We start from the raw sequence: 17238 nt of genomic DNA, 5'->3' as shown, positions 1-17238 counted from the left end.
GAAAGTGAGAGAGAGAGATTAAAAAAAAAAATGAATGCATATTGAAAACGTTGATGGTAATATGATGAACACAAAACACCTTAAGAATGCATAATAATATATTTTGCATGAAAACGGGTAGGTTGATGTCCACATAAAGACAATGTTCTTTATGGACACAAAGAAACATAATGAAAATGAAAGTAGAAAGTTTTCAATATGAATACGTACTAGTATGTTTTTTAAAAAAAGAAAAAAGAAAAAGAAATGGTCATCAATTACAAACGACCACTTTTCGACATCAATTTGGATTTACTAATTTGTCAACTGATTAAACTAGATATATACTCTATATATTGGTTTTTGTTATGTTGTTAAAGCCGTTACATAATTATTCCGTTGCACACGTCCCAGATTAGTAAATAACAAAATTCGCCATCAGCAACATAACTAAGTTTTAGCCTAATTTGTCGTAGAATGTTCTCTCCAAATTCTGATTACAGTTATCGTATTCTGAAAATAAAATTATTTTGTATTATGTCTGTTTATAAATATATTTAATGAACCTAATTTACTAATATGTCAAAACATCATGGATTGGACTAAATATCTGCAACATATCTGGTTGACATAGCATTAACTATTAACACAAGTTTCAGTAATACACGTCTTCATAATTCATTAAAAACCCAATACTGAAATAGACCAGTGTCCTAAAATGTTTGTCATATTATAGCGTTATTCTGATAACAGAGTTTTTAAATAATTAAACAAAATCTTATTCAATATTTTAAGGACGTCTGGATATCACATAAGACGATAAAACCCCACCATTTATCTCATATGGTTAGTACAATAAATATATCGTAATAAATTATTTATAGATAACTTTGTATTTATGAAATTTATATTTATATTTGTAAATTTTGTTTCAATGTGTTATCCAGTTCAACATAACAACGTAAAATATTCTGCAAAAACAGTTTTTACATGGCAAACTACACAACGGTCGACAACAAAATTACACTAACAACAAGCAACAAAAGAGTGAGAGGCCGTTACAATATTGATGATCACGAACCAGTTTTTCACGTGACAGCCGTGGAATCAGTTGCATGCCAAAATGATGCTTTGTCCACAGATATGATGAACACTATTTGATCCAAATCAAAACGTTTCAAGTATATAGCATTGGCCATGACCCATGCAATGACATCACAACGAGGTAACACCATACATGTTATTCTGCAAATTAATAATTTGTGTTTACTGGTTTGTTAATTTGCTGTAAACACTTGCCAAGCTACTGCTCTTAAACCACTAACACTAGTTTCGTTTTCCGTTTCATATGGAATTCATTACCTGTACTCCAAATCACCAGAACGACCAAAACACGATGGGTTTGCAAATATAACAATTTAAACAATACGTTGCAAGTGATGTGTAATTAAATGTTAAGAAAGATGCAACAGCCGTAACTATTCTACACCCTATCTTAGAACTAAAATCGGCGCCTTCAGATAATGAGTTTACAACACATTCATTTTACGAACCCCGAATGTCATAATAATCAATATTTATACTGATGGAAATAAATAAAGCAACACATGATATATGAGATCAAATTTAGTTCGCTACTAGAGTAGTTTACCTGTATAAAAGACATAGCTGCACTGTGAGACTGACTGCCAGTAATACGGTTAACTTGTGAGCGAGAGTTTTGTTTGCATGTGCTATTACTATTTATGTGTTCCTTTATTTCTTTCGATCAGTATATAATTAACCTCAAACTTCGTGTCTGGTGTCACATGCAAGGTATATATATATATATATATATATATATATATATATATATATATATATATATATACACACACACACACACAGTGAAACCTCTCAAAACCGGACCTTCTGTAAACCGGAATTCTCTCAAAACCGAAAGTTTTACAGAATCCCTTTTTAAAAACTAGGACAGAACTTAACCTCTCTAAACCGGATCTCTCTAATAACCGGCCATTTGTCTTGGTCCTAAGGGTGTCCGGTTTAGAGGGATTTCACTGTGTGTGTATATATATATATATATATATATATATATATATATATATATATATATATATATATATATATATATATATATATGACGTTGGAGTTTAGACACTTAAACGTGGAAAATTAGCCGAAATGATTACATATTCCATAAACACGATGCCAGGTCATTTCATTAATATGAGCAGAACGTACATTAATATATAAACTTTGTACAAGATGATACACTGTTGGATAACAAAGGGAGTGAGGTAGAAAATTCGCTATGTTGAGCTTTTAATTGCATTCGTTGGTTCGATAGCAACCTGTCTACCTCGACACCGGTGGTGAGCATGTACCGTCAAACCTGCTAAAGCGGTCACCTCTGTATAACAACCTACCTACAAACCGGTGGTGAGCATGTACAGTCAAACCTGGTAAAGGGAACACCTCCGTAAAGCAGTCATTGTGTTACTAAACTAGTTCAAAGAATCAGACATCATATATCAGAGTATTAACTGACCTGTAGTATGCAGCCACCTTGTGTAAACTATCACAATTTGATATTCCAATAGATTGTTGCTTAAAGTAACACTCTTGGGTATATTTCTAATACTTAAATATTTGGAATGTACTGTACATGCCAACTGGGCTATTTGTGGTTCCAGCCAGTGCACCGCGACTGGTATATCAAAGGCCGTGGTATGTGCTATCATGTTTATGGGATGGTGCGTATACAAGATCCCTTGCTACTAATAGAAAATGTAGCGGATTTCCTCCTTAAGACTGTCAAAATTACAAAATGTTTGATATCCAATAGCCGATGATTAATAAATCAATGTGCTCTAGTAGTGTCGTTAAACAAAACAAAATTTATTCATGCCAATTTTCTTACCATGAGGCGCCATTTTACGTTTTGTGTTAGCCATGATGTCTAACCTTAATGTAACTGTATTTGCCATACCAAGACTGACACGACGGAACTAGCTGATATTCTTTACTGCGACAACACGCGAATATATTATATATAGAGTTGTGTTAGTGTTTTGCATTTTAAAACAATTTTACAGGATGTGAGACGTGATGGCGGCTTTAACACAAGTTTAACTGTAAGTTCTGTTATCAAACACAAGGCATTCGTTGTGTGTTCTTCAAGACAATTCCATCTTGAACACAATGCTGTGTACCACTGCGAACAAAGTGATATTTTATAGAGCGTCAAACACAATTCGTGTCCAACCTCATTTATGCACTGCAGAAAAAAACAAAACCTATCCATTCACGAAACTGAATGATAATTGTCACAAAACATTTCGTCAATGTCTTCCGAACCGAGAGTGTAGCTACCGGAAGTAGTTGTGTTGTCGTCATCGTCCATATTGCGAGACAACCGAGGATACCAACTTCCGGCGTGCGCCACCAACTCGGTGTTAGCCGGTAAAATCTCTGGATGTTGGTGAACGAAGGCGAACTTGTTTCCCGGAGGTTTGCCCTCTCTGATGTGGAGGTAGCGCTCCAGATTCTGTAGGTTCTTCTGAGTCAGCGCGTCAGACGCGAACGTGACTCTCTTGCCCAGACTGGCCCGCTTCGCCTGCAGTGGGTCGTCGAAGGGACTGACGCACTTGGTGAACTGTTTCTGCTGGTACGGGTCTCGGGCTGGGATGGCCGTCGTCACTGGAGGCTTGAACCGAGACTGGTGGTTGCGAGGCACGAATGTTTCGAAGGTCAGGGTCCCGCCGTCTGGGTTGAAGCTGGTGATGCCGATGATATTGTCGGACTGAGATGACGAGAGCCTCCTGAATGACGTCACTTCCTGTTGGGGGTCGTCAACTTCTTCTGAAACAACAAAAATAAGACGAATTACCAGGGCTGTAATTAGCAGGGGTGGGTGAGGCAGTTGCACCACCCAGGGAAAACAAATAACTTTTAGTTCAAAAGTGCCCTTTTTTGTCTAGCTGGAAAAGACCCTATATTTCTGTGCCCATATCCTGTTTACACTACCCCAGACCTTGTAATTTAAGAGGAGCTATCGTTTTTAGCGTCTCTTTAGCATGTGAATGTATATGGTATTAATATGGTTATATCTTAAATGGCTCCCCATAATCTAAGTTAGGAGGGCAATTAATCACTACCGTAATGTTTTTAGATCTGCTTCCCCTTAGTTACAAAATCCGGAAAATATTATAGAAACTTAAAGAAAATTCTTTTCTTAACCGTTTAAGGAGTTTTAGACTATTAACTACTGAGTTCCCCCCCCCCCCCCCCCCCCCCCCCCCAAAAAAAAAAAAAAATCCTTGCTACCGCCCTGCTATCAGCTAAATACAAACAGCCGATAAATAAACAAAACATGCCGAGCAGAGAGAAAACAAACATTTTAGAACACATCCCGTGCACGGCTCAATCAAAGTTCCAATCAATACACATAAAGAAGTTATCCAGCGAGTAACGAGTCGCCGTTTTTACAGTTTCCTGGCTAATGTTTTATTTTCCGTGCTTAAGTACGCCTGTGCGGATGTCCAAATGCGTTATGTTTTTACTACCCTTTAAAAAGGGATACCACTAAGCCAGGCTGAATAACGCCCAGGTAACTGACTTTAACTGTTCGTATTACAAGCAATCGGTGTCAAGTATTTAATAACTCGGATTACTCAGCTGTTAGTATGAATGTGCAAAACACAAAAAGTCTCATCAAGTTTGATAAACTATGCTACATGTATTTGAAATTATACTCAGCTCAGTCTGTGTGGATTAAATATATATATTAAGCAATGGAACATTAAATTGGTTAACATTATTAATTACACCCAGTATCATTACATTTTTTTTTAATTCAGTCTAATACTTAAGGTAATGCAGGGGCTAGGGACATTGCATTACATTTAAGATGGAGATAACAATTTTCAAAGAATTTCGTTGTTTTCCCATACTAAAATATTTGTATTCTTTAACGTCAGCTACCAGCAAGGGAGGTATCAATTTGTTTTATGTACGGGCGTCAAACATCCCAACCACGTCATTACATTGCTCACAGATTCTATGGTATTAAAATAGTCTGTGTTTTTTTAATAGCACAATGCATGACGTAAATACATAATAATGACTCATATACATAACAGACATTCTGGTAAGGAAGGAAGGAAGGAAATGTTTTATTTAACGACGCACTCAACACATTTTATTTACGGTTATATGGCGTCGGACATATGGTTAAGGACCACACACAGATATTGAGTGGGGAAACCCGCTGTCGCCACTTCATGGCTACTCATTTCGATTAGCAGCAAGGGATCTCTTATATGCACCATCACACAGACAGGATAGTACATACCACGGCCTTTGTTACACCAGTCGTGGAGCACTGGTTGGAACTAGAAATAGCCCAAATGGGCCCACCGACGGGGATCGAACCTAGATCGACCGCGCACCAGGCGAGCGCTGCCACTGAGCTACGTCCTGCCCCACATGAATAATAGACATAACAGACATTCTGGTAAGAGCGTTGTCCTATCAGAAGCTTGTATACGTTCGCTAATGTACATTGGTATTAGTTATTGATGATTTCTTGAGAGAAAGTGAAAACGAGCAGCTGTCACGGAGAAACAACGTCTTGGGTTACTTCTCCATCGAGGCCATCAAGCTACCATTAGCAGCCAGCGCTCAGCGCATTATACCTGCGATTTCCGGAACGCATGACAGATGAGTGTCTTCGTCACTTCCGCCTCTTCCACTGTCGCTGGTAGTTGTCTCCCCTGACGTGTCGCTGTGGAAATCTTCACTAGCAGCTTGGGAAGGACACTGAATAGAAAAACCAAAAATAACAGCTTAAAAGCTTGTAGATATTCCTGTAAAAAAGATAATAATATCTTCATGATTTATTTTCGTGCGTACGTCCAATTAACGTCCAGAACACAATCTGTTCTCAGCTACCTGTCGAGTAATAATAGTTCGTGTTGGAGAGGAATCCCCCTGCCGCCACACAGTCTGGTTTGACGTACTCATTTATATTGACTTTCGTGCTTATAGTTCAAGTACGGTTCAAGCACACTCTCCTGGACGCACAACTCAGCTAACTGAATAATCTATTAAATATTAGTTGTTAATGGTTAGTAATAGAAGTATCTTCATTAAAGGGACATTCCTGAGTTTGCTGTAATTTTTAACATGTTATCGACTAACAGAGACTTTTTAACGATTGTAATTACATATCAAATATATTTTTCTGCATAAAATATTAGTGGATGTATATTAAACGTGTTTCTGATTGTTTTAATATTTGTACTAGGTTAAATTCCATTTTATTTCCTAAAATATGTTTTTTTTTCCATACATACGAAATTATTTGAAATATTAAGACGACTAGAAATACATTGAATATACAGATACTGATATTCTAAACAAGAACATGTATTTAATATGTAAGTTCAATCGTAGAAATATTTTATTAGTCGGAAACAATCTTACAATGCAGCAAACTCAGGAATGTCCCTTTAAACCATCAAAACTCACACTAGACTGAAGCCTGTACCGATACACGAACCCAGTGCCCACCAACACTAGATTGGATCGTGTACCTGTACACAAACCCAGTTTACACCAACACTAGACTGAAGCCTGTACCGGTAAACGAACCCAGTGTGCAGCAACACTAGACTGAATCCTGTACCGGTAAACGGACCCAGTGTACACCAACACTAGACTGAAACCTGTTTACCGGACCCAGTGTACACCAACACTAGACTGAAGCCTGTGTCGGTAAACGGACCCAGTGTACACCAACACTAGACTGAAGCCTGTTTACCGGACCCAGTCTACACCAACACTAGACTGAAGCCTGTACCGGTTAACGAACCCAGCCTACACCAACACTAGACTGAAGCCTGTACCGGTAAACGGACACAGTGTACACCAACACTAGACTGAAGCCTGTACCGGTTAACGAACCCAGTGTACACCAACACTAGACTGAAGCCTGTACCGATAAACGGACCCAGTCTACACCAACACTAGACTAAAGCCTGTACCGGTAAACGAACCCAGTCTACACCAACACTAGACTGAAGCCTGTTTACCGGACCCAGTGTACACCAACACTAGACTGAAACCTGTACCGGTAAACGAACCCAGTGTACACCAACACTAGACTGAATCCTGTACCTGTAAACGGACCCAGTGTACACCAACACTAGACTGAAACCTGTTTACCGGACCCAGTGTACACCAACACTAGACTGAAGCCTGTTTACCGGACCCAGTCTACACCAACACTAGACTGAAGCCTGTACCGGTTAACGAACCCAGCCTACACCAACACTAGACTGAAGCCTGTACCGGTAAACGGACACAGTGTACACCAACACTAGACTGAAGCCTGTACCGGTTAACGAACCCAGTGTACACCAACACTAGACTGAAGCCTGTACCGATAAACGGACCCAGTCTACACCAACACTAGACTGAAGCCTGTACCGGTAAACGAACCCAGTCTATACCAACACTAGACTAAAGCCTGTACCGGTAAACGAACCCAGTCTACACCAACACTAGACTGAAGCCTGTTTACCGGACCCAGTCTACCCCAACACTAGACTGAAGCCTGTACCGTTAAACGAACCCAGTCTACACCAACACTAGACTGAAGCCTGTACCGGTAAACGAACCCAGTTTACACCAACACTAGACTGAAGCCGGTACCGTTAAACGAACCCAGTCTACACCAACACTAGACTGAAGCCTGTACCTGTAAAGTAACCCAGTCTACACCAACAGTAGACTGAAGCCTGTACCGGTAAACGAACCCAATGCCCACAAAATGATCATAATGCAGCTCATATGGACCTCAACAAAACATTCATTCTGGGTGAAACTACTCGTAGTCCTTCACTGCTAACATATTACTAAAACTATTTGTCTGCTAAACACATCCCACTATAAATGTATCAAGTATTCACAATTGTGGCTTGGGAAGAAAGAACGTTTGTTGTGTTTAACGACACCACTAGTGCACATTGATTTATTATATTGGCTGTTAGAAGAAGAAGAAGTTTGTTTGGTTTAACGACTAATTAATGATCAGCTATTGGATGTCAAACATTTAGTAATTGTGACTCGTAGTCATCCGAGGAAACCCGCTACATTTTTCCTAATGCAGCAAGGGATCTTTTATATGCACTTTCCCACAGACAGGAAAGCACATACCACGGCCTTTGACCAATTGTGATGCACTGTCTGGAACGAGAAAAAACCCCAATCAATTGAATGGATCCACTGAGGTGGTTCGATGACTGTTAGATGTCAAACAATTTGACACATACATGCAGTCTTAAAGAAAACCCACTGCATTTTTCAATTAGCAGCAAGGGATTTTTATATGCACTTCCACGTATACAGTTATATGGCAATGGTTGGGACAGTTTATGGGCCCACTGATGAGATTCGATCTTACGACGTAAGTACCGCAGGCCAGCGCTCTACCGACTGAGCTACATCCGTCCTTGGGAAGAATGGCACTCTGAAAATACTAATTAGTGAAAATGCGGCTGAGTGCAAGTAAACAATACTTGTGAAGGTAATTTAGTAATTATTGTAAGCGTTTTACAAAGACGTACCCTGTGGCCTGGGAGGTGATTGGAGTTAGACGCCGAACAGCTGCAAACAAGGTTTACCAATATGCACAACACAGAAACTAAAACATAACTACACTGGTGGCTGTTTTATAGTAATAGATAAAACATTTTAATAACAATGCAACAAGTTTCGTCATCATCATCATCATCATCATCATCATCATCACCATCACCACCACCATCACCATCATCATCATAACTCGCCCTGAAATGATTGTCCTCGTCTTCAACATCATCAACCTTTATCATTATCAACAAGGTCATCATCAGCATCATCACCAACAACATCATCATCAACAAAATCATCACCATCATCATCATAATAATAATCACCACAACCACCACCATTAAGATCATCATAATAATAATAATAATCACCACAACCTCTACCATCAAGATCATCATTATCATCATCATCATCAAAACCATCGTCATCACCACCACCATCACCATCATTATCAACAAGATGATCAACATCAACAACACTTCAAAAATACTTTAAAATCTAATTTGTGTGTTTTTAAAACCACCCTGCGACTCCCTACAGCTTTCACAAAAGGCAAACCTTGTTGGGTTGGGTTTTATTTTCACTACTGCGAACTATTATTCGTTTATTAATAAATTGCCTGTATTATTTCCATTTAGGTGGCCACTAATTCCATCAGATGCCGTACTACAGATGCGCGGATGAAGGCTGGTGCCCATCGATCGGTTTGAAAAAAGCGTGAAAGCAGGTGATTCGCGGTTGTAGGGTAATTGAAGTGCGCGGTATGGGGCTTATTAATTACATCCTTTTCTAGCGGCTAAACCGAAAAAAAGAGAGAAGAAAAACAATTCATTCAACAATTTGTAGAAACCACTTTCGAGAAATACAGATCACAATTGAATATGGTTTGGGGTTTTTTCATAGAAAGTTAAGATTATTTATATTTTGTTTAAAATATATTTCTTGTTAAAAGCTTATTACATAATAATAATATAATTCATAATAATAATGCATCTAATATTATATTTATTAATAATAAATTTTGACATGTTAACTTCAGTTCTCAGCAATTAATATGTCAAAGTTTTCCACTTTGTCTGATTAGTTTCACTCTGTATGGACTTTAAAGTGCATCTACACATAAAAACTAGAACTCTCCCCCACCACACCATCTTGTACAGAATATGTTTTGCAGTTGTATTTAGCTACAAGACATCACCACCTCATTCTCACCTTTCTACCACTCTGAGCCCTCGTAACCCCCTAAACAAATAAACGCATCCCCAGCCCCCCACACAAACAATAATTAAAAAGAACCTCACAAATAACACAAAAAACCCACCTGAGACTCCCAACAATATCAGGCTCTATATATAGCCTAAAGATCTTGAAGAAAGATTTTGGTATTCGTACATGGTGTGGCAACCATAACCAAACTGTGTTAAAAGAGTCCATTAAAGTGACAGACCCTAGTTTTTAAACACTAAGGCATAGTTTTCACTATTTATGATAACTGAAATCAAACTGTACTTATATTATATTGATTGGATTATCCATTTCCATACATCCGAAGTGTTTCTAGTCATTCTAATGTTTCTAATACCATAAAATGCATTTTTCATATTTTTAAAAAAACGCACGTGCGTCTGAGAAAAACAGTCATGGAGTGCTCATTCGAGTTCTAGTCTTATTTTAAAGGATATTTCCCTGTTTTAACGTCACAAACTCTTGTTTTACTCTGTTATAACTTTATTTAAACGTCTTACATGTTTGTAAATTAACTATTTAGTGTCCTTTTTTACGGGTTGAAACTAGGGTCCGCGACTTTAACGGGGATAACCTATACAAACTGATGCTTAGACCCGAGCACAGAGACACGAACACACAAATCTGTCAGTGTCTGAACTACTTGAAAACAAATTAATTTATTAAGTAATTTTCACATCGACCGTGGCACTGTATAGCTATTGATTATACCTTATATTTGTCGGAAACAGTTAATAAATAAATCACATACATATTCCAAATTTAATTCTTATTGGCATTAGTTTTCTCTATCAGGTAATACATAATATATTAGTATATTTCCTATTTGTGTAAATATATTGCTTTAACGGTGAATGGAGACAATTTGAGGCTTGTAATGCCATTTCGTTCAGATGACTACAACGTTTTCGGATTATTGTATGACTTGTTATTCAAGTTAGACAGAACCTAACAATGCTGGCACTCCAAGATAATGACTTGATGGCTGCGTGGAGAGATGGTTCCAGGAATAGCTTCAGGTGCCGCGGAACTGCAGAGTGCGACCCATTACCACCAGCGTACACCGGCAGAAACGAAGAAAACATGGCACAACCACATTAACCTCATAGACCTTGGTGCGCGATTGTCTGCGTGGAATCAGACAAGTACCACGGAGTCGGAAGAATGGCCGAATTAACGGACCATCCGGCTACGCTTTGACAGCCACTTATCAATTATTCCGAATAAAGGATTTTAATATAATGATAAAGAGTGATTTAAAGTTATTAAGAATGAATATATTGATGGAGTTATCTGTTTGGTAACAACAATTTCATTACTTAGTGTTAGATTACAGATACAATACGTTGAAAACGAATGTAGTGTTTATGCTAATTGTTACTAATTGCGATTTCCCAAATTCTGCCCATTTCCAACTCTACCCACTACCCCCCTCCCTCCTGTCTCGGACCCAGTCGCTGGCGAAGTTAGAGACTGGTCCCGGGAGAGACGTGATTGAACCTTAATTGGATACAGGCAAGTTAATATGCAATCGAATCCAATCTTATTAATTAATTATTTAAAATATATGGACTGTTTCCAAATCCATACTTAGCGAATTGGGTAGATACAGGGCAACAGCTACATTCCGAAAATATGAAAATATGTTCGTTTTAGTTTAAAAGTTTTCCCTTCTTGACTATCTGATGAACATCCTACCCTGAGTCCGGCTTCGTCTTTACTGTCCTAATTGTTTTAAACTAGGTGCGGCCCTAGTTTTTTACTAACCTGGGGACAATCCACTTATCTGAGGTCATTAACACGCTTAATACGCATAAACTTAATGCTTTAATCAGACTAATAAACAATTTCTAAAGAAGTTTATAAAATTGTTTTCTAATGGAATTTATCCATCAGTACATACAAGTCTATACAATAACATTCTCCACGGTAGATCTAGTAATTATTCTCACTGTAAGGAAAGATTAGACGGTAAAGTGAACAACCGTCAGGTACAAGCCTAATATGTTTTTTCCGTTAGAAGGAGTGTTGACAAAAGACCTTAAATCACTGTTGCCCAGACAACCGCCTTACATATCGACAGTTTGTATCAAAAGATATCTACCCTCAAGAAAAATAACCTGGAGTAGTCTCTATTATAATGTCAGTGTCCTTTCAGGAACCCTCAAGACGTCGAAATACCAAACTGAAGAACAACAGTTTTTACAATGACCTCGACTGATTTTCTTTAAGAGTTGTAGTTAGAGATATGCACATTGGCAAAGAATCCTTACGTTCATATATGATATTCTGTGAAAAAAGAAATACACACAATTCATCTGCGTTCTCCTTCCCCTGTATCTCTCCTCTCTCTTCCTCCCCTCTCTCTCTCTCTCCCCCCTCTCTCTCTCACACACACACGCGCACGCACACACACACACACACACGCACGCACGCGCACACACACACACACACACACACACACAGACACACACACACACACACACACACACACACACACACACACACAGAGACAAACATACGTATACTGTAACCCACACACAAACGCACACGCAAATATACATGTATACATACACATATATACATATACACATGAACTATATATCTCTCTAAAAGTTTTAGGAAAACACACAATTGTATTTTCACTCTCTCGCTTTTTTTCTCTCCGTTTCAAACACACACACACACACACACATACGCACACACACACACGCACACACACACACACACGTACACACACACACACACACACATACACACACACATACACACAAAGGTTTTCCGGTTAACATCAGTTAACTAACCTGCGTCTAAGCCGACACTCTGAATAAACACTAAATTAACTTATCACCATCACAACACTTAATGCCCGTTAGCTTGGAATATTCTCACAGAACCTTCTACACGGCATGAAACTCTGCTAATGTCATCCACATCATTCAGTTAAGAAGCTGTTCATTACAATACCTGCTGACTAACCCGAAATATTGTTTGTGTTAAATTAGAAAACACTTTATCTATTACACTCAATATCATTTTCTACAGCCATAAAACCCTGGTGTATTATATAACAAAGTGTATCGCCAGTTAAATAACACGAATTACAGTTAAATCCTCAATTGTTAATGCATGACGGAATGAGAATCCAATAGCTCTAAAATAATTCTCCAAATCATTGGTAGATGTTTTCCATTCTTATTTCAGGAGTTCGTAGTATGTCAGCTAATAGAAATGTGATGAACATAAACACGCAACTAAAGCAATGTGAGATCTTTGTTGATTCAATATTTCGAGTTATTAAGAGTGATATAATAACCAATAGCTTTTATTGTGCTGCGAACTAAAACAACAGAAGTCAAAACTGCGTGTAAAATGAAAACGATATTTTAAGAGTTAAAATGTGCTCCTACTTTCTCTTTCTCCACCCCTCTCGCCACCCCACCCACCCTCCGAAAAAACACAATCACTGACTCATGATGTCCGCATCTAGATTCTGTAAATGCGATTACTTACAACCGGATACGGATATATGGAATTAAACTCATTTACATATTGTAATTCCCACTCTTTTCTTCCGCGCACCCAAACGAAAAGAGTCATACTATCGAACCTCGATGCAGCTCGGGCCGGTTGCGTTAAATCAAGATCGAGTAAGCTGCTGTGGCTTATCGGAATAATTAACACTGATTATTGGTGGACATCTGCTGGTTATGTAAATATACAGATAAAGATATTAACCGAAGATTAGAAAGATGACGAACTGCATCGATTGGCGTAATCTTCCGTAAGAGGCCAACATGAGCCGGGGACTTTTGATAAAGGCATTCTTAACAAACACATGCAGGGAGGGACCTCCTCTGGAAACGTCCGCCGAGTATGGATCCACTTAGAGCGCCATTCATACACCAGCCAAAACCTTAGCGCAACGCCAACATTTACTACGATAACGTTATTTAGTGCACTCTAATACTCTATAATAAACTTTCCTTACGAAGGGCAACGATGGACCTGTACATGGATCTTGGAATTGAATCACAACTTCAAGCAAGTATTCAGCTCAATATGCTTCAGACTCCAAACATTTTTAACATGACCACACCTTTTAAAGTTTCAGGCATATTCCCCAGAGGCCCTGTCTCTGACAAAGTCAGTGGGTTGATCCGGAGCACAGGGAGCACAAGGATATTGTTGATAGCGCTAATATTTATTAGATTTATAGTAGGGGTAGGAGTGGAGGAGATTTCACTATGCTTTGTATTGGTATAAAATATTCAATCAATGTGGTATTGTTTTTGGAAGGGTTCAGAAATAACCCAGTGATAAAGCGCTCGGCTGGTGCGCGGTCGGTCTAGGATCGATCCCCGTCGGTTGGACCATTGGGATATTTCTCGTCCCAGCCAGTGTACCACGACTGGTATATTAAAGGCCGTGGTATGTGCTATCCTGTCTGTGGAATGGTGCATACAAAAGATCCCTTGCTACTAATTGAAAATCATGTAGCAGGTTTCCTCTCCTAGACTTGGTCAAAATTACCAAATGTTTGACATCCAGTAGCCGATGATTAATAAATCAATGTGCTCTAGTGGTGTCATTAAACAAAACAAATTTAACAAACAAACTTCGTATCGGTATAAAATATTCAGTCGATATGGTCTTGGTTTTGGGTGGGGGGGGGGGGATGTTCTTTGAGAGGGTTGAGTGGTATTTGTATATATTTTGTCGTTTTGATTCCAGTCATCCTCTACATTAGACGACTCTTGACACCCAGACAATGCATAACCTTCTGGGATTTATCATATATCCAACAAGAAAATCAAATTTGGCAAGACGTCTTGGTAAATGACCATCGAAACATTCAAGGAGTAATTATAGCTGATTATGGGTCAGCCGTGAATACAAATTGCAACAGTTAAACTGGAACAAAATGAATAAAGAGAATTAGCGAAAATAACAAGCTGTAATAACTGAAGGTAAAATCAGATATCTTTCCAATACAATCCTGTACATATGTGTTACCTACGTAACGACATGATGGTATTTCCAAGTAAAACTATATATCACTGAATCTCTGTATTGCATCGACATGAAAATGTCTCTTGAGAAAATGTAATTTCAGGTGATCAAATACGGCATTTATAACCTTCTGAGCAAAGTAACAAGGGACATTTACCGAATGCATTCTTGTTTAGCCCTAATATACCGTAGAGAAAGCGTGGGGGGGGGGGGGGGGGGCGAGGAGGGAATTTAGCTCAATCGGTTGAGTGCTCGCTTGACGTGCTTGCGTCGCAGGATCGAACCACATTGGTAGAGTCATTCGGCTGATTTTTTTCTCGTTCCAACAAATGTACGACAATTGGCCAAAGGCCTTGGTATGTGCTTTCCTGTCTGTGTCTGGATATAAAAGATCCCTTGCTGCGTTAAGAAAAATACAGCGCGTTTCCTCTGATGACTAGATGTCATAATTACAAAATGTTTGACACCCAACAGCCGGTGTTTAATCAATGTTCTCTTTAATTAATTTTTTCTCTCTCTCTCTCTCTTTAATTATGTCTCGCTCCAGTCTCCCCACCGTTTTGCGGCCCCTTCACATCTATGACAAACCCTTATCCGCGATCAAGACCGTATCTCTGCACAATACAAAGTCAAAATTGAATTTGTCAAAATAGTGGTTAATTACATGAATCTACATCTAGTGCCTCGTCTATAGGAGGACAGATGACTGGTTAATTACATGAATCTCTATCTAGTGCCTCGTCTATAGGAGGACAGCCATTCCAGAGGAGAACATTTACTGGACAATACATCATTTTGACCGCCATAAAGAGGACTGCCACTCAGATACTAGTTTAAAAAATGAAAACTAGCACATGACAGAGGTCATTGGATTAAATATAGCTGCGATGACATGCACTCATGGATCACTGTCAAACTTTGTAAAGTAAGTTAGTTAATCCCTGGTCAAAAGAAGTTTAATTAACCCACTAAAACAGCTCTACGGATATGACGTATTCTTGTACGGATAGCGTCGACGATGGACGCACTCGCTAGAACATGCACAGACAGAGCATGTAGTCACGTAAATCTGCTCTAGCCCTGTTACGATTACCATACTCATTTAGTGAGTATTACCTGCTGGAAGTCCGATAATTATATGCTGCCTTTGTCTAAATTTCTACCTTTGATCTGTTACCAGGGAAACACGGGTCGCGATAAAGTAACACGACACGTCATCCCGGATATGTAAGTCTAATAAGATTGAGTAATCTGCCTGGTTCGTGAACAAATCCTCGAAACCATAACGAGGAGATGACAAGACAATGGCAGCACTGTACAGAATCAAACAAGGAAAATCGTTTTAATTTGGGACATGCGTAACAAGGACGGGTGATTGAATCTAGTGTCTGTGTAATTACCTGGCGGTGTGCAGGCGCGGCCAGTAATTGCCGGCTCATTAGCGGAGTTGACACGTCCAGGTGAGAGACTGAAGGCGATCGGGATTGGTTACTCTAATTAGAAAACGTTGAGATACCGTACAGCGGAGATAACGCAACGGGGAGGTAATTCACGTAGACCCCGGGCTAAAAGGTCACATAGTCAGATCTGTGTCCACCTCAACAGGCAGATATCACTGACCTTTAGTCAACCTTTAAAGTATCTTCTTCTATGTCATACATAGTCACAAAACACACACACCTACAATGAACCACTCATTAAATTTATAAAGTTTTTTTTGTTTAACAACACCACTAGAGCACATTGATTTACTCATCATCGGCTACAAGGGTGTCAAACATTTGGTAATTCTTACATGTAGTCTTAGTGAAGGAACCCGCTACATTGGTCCATTACCAGCAAGGAATCTTCCCCAGAGAGGCAGCTCATAACACGACCTTTGATATACCAGTCGTGTGGCACCAGCTGGGACGAGAAAAAAAATCAATCAGAGAATGTGTCCACTGAGGAATTATTTTCTGTTTGTTAATGGGGTTTTAATGTGGGTTTTTTTCTTTCTTTCTTTCTTTCTTTCTTTCTTTTAATTTTCGGAGATCCGGACTTCTTGGGAGGCTTGTTGTTTTTGATCTACTGAAGACATTGACACCAGCCTGTATTATGATTGTACAGTTTTGACTAGATGTTAATTAATTCCCAGTACTGGAGATGACCGCGTTTGTCTGTTCCTGCCCTAGTTTAGATTCACCTCTGTGGTAGTTAACCCACAAACTGGAATGGTCAGAAACGGACACGATGTGGACCTACCGTCTCAAGGACGAATCGGTTCACATACGTCTCTCCAGCGATGAAATTTAATGTCTGATTTTTATTGACGAAGATATTTATTTTATCACCATGTTAAAAATT

General features: G+C 38.9%; 1 protein-coding gene across 1 annotated transcript in view; it reads right to left on the bottom strand.

Moving 5' to 3' along the window:
- Window positions 1–2144: 2144 nt before the first annotated feature.
- The window catches only part of LOC121375979 (protocadherin beta-9-like), a 29624-nt gene continuing 14530 nt past the window's right edge, over window positions 2145–17238 (bottom strand). The window contains exons 2-3 of the mRNA XM_041503726.1: window positions 5676–5799; window positions 2145–3840 (exon numbers count right to left, since the gene is read on the bottom strand). Of these exons, the coding sequence (XP_041359660.1) occupies window positions 3284–3840; window positions 5676–5799 (681 nt within the window). The 3' untranslated portion in view covers window positions 2145–3283. The remainder of the gene's footprint in view (window positions 3841–5675; window positions 5800–17238) is intronic.

This window comes from Gigantopelta aegis, chromosome 6 (genome assembly GCF_016097555.1).
Source record: "Gigantopelta aegis isolate Gae_Host chromosome 6, Gae_host_genome, whole genome shotgun sequence".
NCBI classification, from domain to species: Eukaryota; Metazoa; Mollusca; class Gastropoda; order Neomphalida; family Peltospiridae; genus Gigantopelta; species Gigantopelta aegis.
This window is presented reverse-complemented; position numbering and strand designations above follow the sequence as displayed.